The following is an 8,769-nucleotide window of genomic DNA, read 5'->3' as shown; positions in this document are numbered from 1 at the left end:
GTCTCAGAGCCTTGGCATACGCTTCTCCCTGCTGAGAAGCCCTGCCTTTGCCGCAGTAACTCCTAAGACTGCCCTGGCCTCCCAATTTAAATCAGGTGACCTTGCTAATATCAGTCACCCCTTTACTTTTGCCATATGGCACTGCTCACAATTTAGAATCACATATTTATCTGTGGTATGATGTTTATCTACCCACCTTCCCCACCAGGGCAGTGACTGTCCTCCTGTTGCCCCTATGACAAGCACAGTGCCTGGCCCAGAGAAAGGTGTTTGAGGGTTTTTTTGTTCTTAGCAAATGAACGAATCAATGTAGTGAAAAGGCAGAAAGGCAGTGAAAGAGGAGGAAGGGTAAGGATAGAAGATGGAAGGTGAGGAGAGGGCTGGTGGGTGAGGGGAGAGGATGGTGGTGAAGATGGTGCAAAAGTCAGGCTAGAGACGGAGAGGAGTGAGGAGAGGACCCGGGAGAAGGCGTCTTAGCGCTGGACCTCAGTAAGACTTCCAGACTCTGTCTCTTGGGGCCATGCTGCTCGTGAGCTTTGAAGGCAGGGCCTGTGGGTGGGGCTAAACTTTATCTCCAGGGCACAGCCCTAACCCCAGATGGTGACAGAGCTGGAGCCAGCAAGGGTTTTGCAAACCGTCCCGATTGCAGCAGGCCAGCAGTCTAGCTCAGGACGGGCGGGTGGGGCCTGGGCTTATCTCCCTGGTACAGTCCTAACCTCAGATGGTGACAAAGCAGGAGCTAGCAGGCGTTTTGCAAACCGTCCCGATTGCAGCAGGGTTGGATGTCCTGGCTAGGGGTGACAGCGCTAGGTGTAAGGGGCAACAGGGGTTTGAACAGTTTGGGGCTTCAGGGGCAAATAGGGTGACAGCCTGTGGGATGTGTGTGTGGGGGGGTGTGGATCATTCTATGCACAGCTTGCCTTTAGCTACCTCAAGAGCTCTGTTTCTTTTTAAAAGAGAAGGATGACGCTAGGGTTCTGAGTAGGGCAGGTCTCTTCTTATTAGTAAGGCTTCCCTTTCCCAGGTCCTAGGACTCTTTGGCTCTTCCCTGAAGGCAGAATTGATGGCCAGTTGCAACCATTTTCCTCTGAAAATCTCTCCCCTCACCCCACTGGGTAGGTTCTGTGTGTTTTTCATGTGCCTTTGAGGTTTTTCTGAGGCTAGGACAAAAAGTTTGGACCAGTGGCTCGTTTGAGCAGCCTGCTGAGTTCTGGGAGGAGAGGTCTGTCTGCCGGGGGCACTAAAGGCGCTGGCTCTCTGCCAGCCCTGGCTATTGTTGCCTCAGCATCTCCTACATATCACTGCTCCATCCCATAGCCCCCTCACGGCGTGGAGCAGAGCAGGGGGCCCCTCTCCACCCCCACAACCCCAACCGGGATCTTGCAACACTGGGATGGGGGCCCTGGGGGCACAGGCATGTGGCAATTCATGGGGGTGGGGGGCGGGGAGGTGTGCACTGAGCAGGGGGAGCAGCTTTCACAAGCCGCCACCAGCGACTGACCTTGGCAGGCTCACCTTGGGCAGCTTCCGCCCTCTCCGTGGTCTCTCCCCGCAGCCTTCCCTCTTTTCTGCAGCTTCCCTGTGACCTGCAGGTCCTCTCAGCTCAGCACTCTCGTCCTTATCCCCAGTTCTGCTTAGGAAGGAAAGTGGGCCCGTGAGGTGGATTCCAAAGCAATAGTAATGCATGGTGTGTTGTCGGGAATCTTAATTTGCTGAAGTCCAAGAGACCCCAGTCCTCGCTCCTTTCCCCAGGCAGGAATTGGGCTAACTGCCCTTCCCCTGTCCTCTCTTTCTGTTGTATCCTTTCCCTGGGACAACTCTGCTGCCTGAAGTTGAGAGGAGGCCACTGGCCTGGGGTAGAGAAGGATGGAAGCAGACCCCAAGGGCAAAGAGAGGCTGAGGGAATGAAGAGGGTCATTTGCAGCTCTGTTCTGGAGCGATGGAGGGTATTTTTCTTGCTCACCCCTTTCCTCCTTTTTGTTCAGCCGCAACTACTTTGCTTCAGTTCTTTTCCTTGATCTCCTGGATTCCTCAGGACCTTTACACCTGCTCTGCTCTCTGCTCACCCTTTTTTACCTCCTCATTTCTAGGTTTCAACTGCATTGCCATCTCCTTAGAGAGGCCTTCCTTGACCACCGCAGCTAAAATAGCCTCCTTGACTGTTTGTTTTCCAGTGGGCATATGCAAAGGGGATAATGAGGAGACTGTAATGAAAGTACTTAATAAAGGCAGGAGGGTTCAAAGATAGCAAAAAGGTGCAGGGAAGCACCCTGAGCTAGCTGCGGCAGGGGAGCCTGTCCCGCAGGCTCCGAGCGCCCGGACCTTGAGCCGCGGGGAGGGTCTGTGTGGGCGGGGGCTGTGTGTTTGGGGGGGATGCGTAAGGTCTATTCCCCTCCTGCCTCCTGGCTCCTGCTGGGGTCCCCCTCCATCAGAAGCCTGTTGATGAGGGCAGCCTTCTGGGGCCAAAGAAGGGTGACAAAAGGTAGGAACACACCAAGTACACTTATTTATTGCCTTTTTCTTCCCACCTCTTCAGCTAAGAACTGGGCTTGTCTTGTTCACCACAGTGTTCTCAGCACCTAGGTAGGGCCCGGCACATAAAAGATGCCCCACAGATTCTTGTTAAATTAAGTTATTTTGGCCCAAACCAATTCCGGTCCAGTTAAAAGCCTGTATTTAGAAAGCATGACTTCAGGCTAGCTGTCAGCTCCCTGGGGGGTGAGGACCTGACAGAAGATGGACGTGCTGGCTGCTGTCCCTTACGCTGGGGTCTGGCCGTCCCCTTCAGTGGGGAAACGCCGCGGAAGACGGGCGGCTGGGGCACGGCTCTGCTCCAGACCCAGTGCTCCTTGGAGAGCATCGACCGAGCGCCCGCCCCAAGGAGCCGACAGAGGAGGGGGGCCTGGGGGAGGCCCAGTTCAGAACTGTGGGAAAGAAGCTTGGGGTTGATGCTGAAGCAACCCAGGTCCCACCACGTAGAACCTTGAAGATAAGTCAAGGGGCAGTGGTCTTGAGCTGAGAGGAGGAAATCCGGAGGTTGAGTCACTTACCATGTTCTGTACTAACCCCCCTTGTGCAACCCATCCCCCTGGGCTAAAAGGAAGGTGCAAGGATTCTTCCAGGCATCCAGAGACCTGCATCTTCCCCTCCTCACTCAGGCGGCTCCCATCAGTTTCTCAACTGGACTTAAGCAGGGGGAGAATAAACCTTTTAGAGAGGTTCGGATCTGTCCACTCAAAACAGACCTGGGGTGGGGTGGGGGGGGACCCAGGACACAGACGTCAGAAGGATGGGTGCCTGAGAGTCAGAAGGCGAGGCAGGAAAGGGACTGAGTCCTGAGTGAGGCCCGCGTGGCAAACAGGGGTGCCTGAGAGGCAGAGAGCTGAGATGTGGAAGGTTCTGACACCGGCGAAGAAGATGACAGAGAGAGAGAGAGAGAGAGAGAGAGCTTGGAAGGATCCAGGTACCAGTTTCTCTCCCTCTCAGAGACTCATTTCTTGATGTCTAACTCAGGCTTACCCAGCAGTGGCCTAGAAGTCACTGGTGGCCCAGGGGAGACTTTATTAGCTTTATTCTAGCTGCAGGTTTCTGACACTGCCACATATTTCACGATTGCTTATTGAGTGTGATTCATGGGCCACATCCTGGACTGTGTATCTCTGAGGGGAGGGCGTGCACACGGAGCAAGGGGCAGGTACCCTGTGCGGAACTGGTACTCAGCAAAAGGACTGAGCTGCAGGAGAATGTCTCTTATCCCCTCTGGCCCTCAATGGCTTTATCTAGGCAATGTGGCTCACCCTATCTTGCTTGTCTGAGGGCAAAGCCCACCAGATGATCTCTTGAGGTCTCTTCCAGCACCTCTCGAGATCTGTGATTTTATGGAGCTAATGTTGGTTCTGCCTCTAACCCACTTTGTAACTCTGGGTAAGTGCCTTGCCTTCTCTGAGGCCTCAGTTTCCTCACTTGCAAAATGAGAAGTTTAGATGAGATCTCTGAGGTCCGTTCAGTGCTAGCAAACTGGAATAATAACAAATAGTCATATAATGCTCACCACGTGCCGGACCCTGTTTATCTATGAGCTCATTTAATCCTCATAACAAAACTGTGAGATAGGCACTGCCATTTCTCCCATTTTGCAGATGAGGAAACAGAGAAGTGAAGTGACGGGCTCAAGGTCACACAGCTAGTGAGTAATAGAGGGAGAGTCAAACTGAGGCTTTTAATGACTGTACTGCCTCTTAGGTTGTAATTCTATGAAAAGGAAAAATGCTCTGAACTTGGGGTTTCACTGGCACAGGCAGATTCTCACCCTCCAGCTCAGTATTGATTGGCTCATATAGCCATCAGGTTCCAAGCTCTTTCCCACCTGATTTCTCCCCCAAGCTCTCAGATTCTTTAGCTTTAGGGAGCCCCACCCCAGGGGGTGAAGGGGAAATGGGAGTGGGTGGGAGCCATGGGTGGAGGAGATCAGTCTGGTAGAGCCTGATCATGTGGAACCCGAGAGCAGGGATGGATTCAGAGCTATGGATAATTATCTCAGAGCCATCTGGAATTTTCTTTTTGGCCACGGGGCAGGAGCTCCCAGACTTATAGTTTAAGTGAGGGAGGGCAGGGCCAGGGTCGGCAAGCCTGAGCATAGAGGGCTGTGTGGTGCTGCAACCTGACTGTCAGCCTTTGAAGCGCCCTCACCTAGGTCTGTTGCAAGAGTATCCAGAAGCTGCCCCAGGGCCTGTGGGGTGGCAGTGGGGGTCTTCGGCTTCCAAAAGAACAGAGTGGACCCCAGAGTAAGAAGAGCAGAGTGACAGACATGGCCTGGCCAATGGTGCATTAAAGGAAGGCTGTGGGCAGCACCTGTATTCCTGCACATTCACTTGGGCATGGAAACAAGAGGTATGCAGACCACGCATGAACATTTCCTGCTTCTGGGGACCCCCATGCCACACCCATACACACACACACACACATGCATACACCCACACACACAGCCACAGATTCAGCACCAGGTCACAGTGCAGTTTTATTCAGCCACAGAATCACTATCTCGGGGCCAACCCCGATGTCATTTGTCCATGGTCTGCGTCTCTTGCTGGGCCCATGAGGGCGGGGGACCCCAGGTCAGGCCGGGCCAGGAGGGCCGAGGCCCGCAGTCCAGCCTCAGGCTCAGCTGCAGCCCCCCACACCCTTGATGAGGTTGGCAGCCTCAGGGATCTGGCGGAAGAGGTTGCGAAGGGTGTCCAGCTCCTGGGTGAGCTGCTCCACGCGGCTGCGGAGGCGCTCGTTCTCTGCCATGTACTCCAGCACCTTCTGCTGCGTCTCCAGGATGCGCCGCTTGGCCTTGTCCCGGCTCTTGCGCACGGCGATGTTGTTGCGCTCGCGCCGCAGCCGGTACTCCAGGCTGTCCTTGTTCACCGCCTTCTTGCCCTTGTGTGAGGGGCCCGCGGGGGAGGGCGCCTTGAGGAGGGGGCTGCAGGGGGTCGCGGCAGCAGCCAGAGGGGCCTGGGTGGGGGGCACAGGGAGACAGACAGGTGAGGGCTGGCCGCGGAGGCAGAGGGACGGCAGGACCAGCATCCCGGCCACCAGGACACAGCCGGGGCACCAGAGGAATGTGGGGTTCGGAGCCAGCTCCTGCCCCCCAGTGCTCGGGCATCACCCTGCCCGGTGCACGGGGTCCTCCGCTTGAGACTAAAACTCCGTGTCATGTTCCCACACTCTCTGAGGACACTGGCCCTCCTCTGTCTTGAGTGTCTTGTTCTCTGATCAGCCGGCATTTCCTCTTCTAAAAGCAGGCGGCAGAGAACCAAGAGCAGGGGGCCTCTTGGGCAGCAGGAAAGCTGGTGGGGGACCTGAGACCAGGGCAGCTCAACTCGCCACAGGGGCTGCAGGCCATGTTGCGTTCCAGTCGCGTGGGGGTTGCTCAGAGTGGGAGGGAGTTCACGGAAGGGTGGTCATGGTCAGGTACTGAGTACAGAGGGCTTTGGGGTGAGTAATTTCACAAAGCGACACTAAATGCGGACTTGCTTGCATTAGCAGGGGGTAGGGTGCTCAAAGTTCCCCGCATTCGCAGCTGCCTCTCCCCAGCCCCTGGGTGGCAGGGTGAAGAATCAGCCTGCTCTTACCTTGAGGACACGGAGGGGCTGGCTGGGCGCCGCCAGGGCGGGGGGCAGGTGCACGGCCGTCTGTCCACAGTGTGCCACTTGGTACTGCAGGGGATTGTAGCTGCTACGGCTGGCGCCTCGGCTGCCCTCTGGCCCCCGAGGCTCCTCCTTCACGGCTATGGCCCTTGGGTCGTAGCTTCCCGGACTGCTGTAGATGCCAGGCCCCAACGCCTTCCTGTCCGGGCCGAAGGTGTGCGGGGGGTAGGCGAAGGGCCGAGGGTCAGGCGGCAGGTAGTGGGGGAAGGCAGGGGTGCCGGGGCCCTTAAGACCTCGGCTCTCAGGTCCTGGCTTCACGGCAAAGAGGTCAGAGAGGAGCTGCTCCTCGCCAGACTCGATGTAGGCAGAGAGGTCGATGGAGGCCTCGTGCTCGCACATGTCCCCCAGCTCCCCGGGCCCTGCTCGGCCCCCTGAGAACTCGAGTGGCTGCTGGCCGCCCCGGGGCTCACACTCGTAGTAGGTCCCGTGGGACATGGCCAGCCCGCCCCCTTGGTTCCCCGCCCCGTTGCCCTGCTCTTGAGCACCCTAGGGGATGCTTGGTCTGCCCTCTTGTGAACTCCTCCTGCCCCAGATCTGCCCCAGATCTGCCCTCTCCGGTCTCCTCTGCACCCACTCCTGTGTGGCCTTTCTCCTCCCTCCTCTTCTTTGCTTCCTTTTTCTTCCTCTGGGGTCAATGCCTCTTCCCTCCCCCCACCCCCTCCCTGGGGTGACTCAGGAAGGGGCAGGGCGCACCCCGGAGGGAGGGATGCAGGTCTTAGAGAAATGGGGCCCCTGACCTATTGAGCAGTTGGGGGGCACTCTTTGGTTTGAGTCCAATCCAGGCTTCTGGAGATGTTCAGGAGCTGAGGCTTCTGGGAATGTCTCCCCCTCTCCCTGCCGAGCCCAGGGGATTCCAGAGTCCTCCCTGCAGGCAACACTTCACTCTGAGTGTCCTCCTCCCTCTGACTTCCAAAGAGTTCCGTGCAGAATGAGGTGCCAAGTCCAAGTGAACAGAGAAAACCCTCTTCCAGTGCCGACCCCCAGTCCGATCTGAGCTCCTCCCTTGACACGCCTCCCTCTCCATTCCCCCCAGAACTGGGCTCCACCTACCCCCAGGGGCCGTCAGTTCCTTTTGTAGCCCCACCTCTCAGAGCATCCTCCTGGGTGCAGGCCAGGGGGTGTTGTTTGAGGGGCTCAGGAAGTAGCAACAGGTTCCAGGAAAAAGCGATACACAGGGTCTGTGTTGTGGCCCAGAGCATGCTCACTTGCTAGGTTTTTGCCCAGGGTCTGTGCAGTAGCCCCAACACTAATGTGTTTTCTGCCCTGGCCAGCTCTAGCAGCCTGGCACAGCACCCGACTGTCTGGGTTGGCTAAGGCGCCTGCTAAGGACTTAGGCCCCGCACCCCAGGCCTGGGCAGGTGCATGCCTGGGGAGCCTGGCAGCCACACTTTAGTGGCTGCGGGGCCTCTCTCTTCTAGCTCCCCTGCACTGCCAGAGGCTCAGCCTGGTGCTATGTCCCCCACTCCACATTGGAGGCTCTGCCTCCCATTTCCTGTGCCCAGGCTGCAGGGCTCAGGAGCTCACTGCAGTTCAATTTGCTGTCTTTCCTTCTGCATGTCCATTGTCAGGCCTCCGCCTCGTGTCTCTTGGGCCCACTTCCTCTTGTTAGGCTTGAGAAGCCTTCTCTTTAAAAAAAATTTTTTTGTTGTTACTAAAACAACATAAAAACATACGAACATTTTTAACATGCAAACATTCCATACATGGTATACAATCAATGGCTTACGATATCATCACATAGTTGTGTATTCATCACCATGATCATTTTTATGAACATTTGCATCTCTCCAGAAAAAGAAAAAAGAAAAAACTCATACATACCATGCCCCTCATCCTTCCCTGTCATTGACCACTAGTATTTCCATCTACCCAATTTATTTCAAGCTTTGTTCCCCTATTATTTGTTTATTTTTTATCCATATTTTTTATTCACCTGTCCATACCCTAGTTAAAAGGAGCATTAGACACAAGGTTTTCACAACCACACAGTCACATTGTAAAAGTTATATCATTATACGATCATCTTCAAGAAGATGGGCTCTATTTCCTTCTTAAATTTTTAAATTTTTAATTGATATGCATTATATATTCACAAACCATGTACTCATCCAAAGTGCACAATCGATGGTTCACAATATCATCATGCAGCTGTGCATTTATCATCACAATCAACTTTTTTCTTTTTTTGTGAAAACATATACACAAAAAAGCAATAAATTTCAAATAAAGTAGCTTGTTTTTTATTTAAATAAATTCGTGTTAAAAAAACACACCACAGTTAAAAAAAAAAAAGAAGAAGAAAATGGGCTCTTACGAGAGGAAAACTGCTATTGCGTGCTATGAGCTGTGTTCAAAAGGGAACCATCAGCACTACCACAGTAGTACAGAGTAACAGCAGAGGTAAATAATGGGGTGAGGGACAAGTAACAGCAGAGGTAAATAATGGGGTGAGGGACAAGAGTTAAGAGGAGGTTTAGATTTCCTATTTGGTGAGGGTGTGTTTATTGGTTTTCTTTCTCTTGGGAACAATGAAATTATCTACAATTGAGAATGTTGATGGACTGTGGCCTTTGGGTCC

The 8,769-nt window shown here is 54.4% G+C and overlaps 1 protein-coding gene across 1 annotated transcript; it reads right to left on the bottom strand.

Moving 5' to 3' along the window:
- Positions 1–5,086: 5,086 nt before the first annotated feature.
- On the bottom strand, positions 5,087–6,769 carry CEBPE (CCAAT enhancer binding protein epsilon). The gene is made up of 2 exons (XM_077126522.1): positions 6,117–6,769; positions 5,087–5,496 (listed from the first exon to the last, which is right to left on the bottom strand). Exons 1-2 carry the CDS (start codon positions 6,624–6,626, stop codon positions 5,161–5,163), a joined length of 846 nt encoding a protein of 281 aa, XP_076982637.1. The 5' UTR covers positions 6,627–6,769; the 3' UTR covers positions 5,087–5,160.
- Between the last annotated feature and the right edge of the window lie 2,000 nt (positions 6,770–8,769).

Source organism: Tamandua tetradactyla, chromosome 14 (assembly GCF_023851605.1).
Source record: "Tamandua tetradactyla isolate mTamTet1 chromosome 14, mTamTet1.pri, whole genome shotgun sequence".
Taxonomy (NCBI): Eukaryota; Metazoa; Chordata; class Mammalia; order Pilosa; family Myrmecophagidae; genus Tamandua; species Tamandua tetradactyla.
This window is presented reverse-complemented; position numbering and strand designations above follow the sequence as displayed.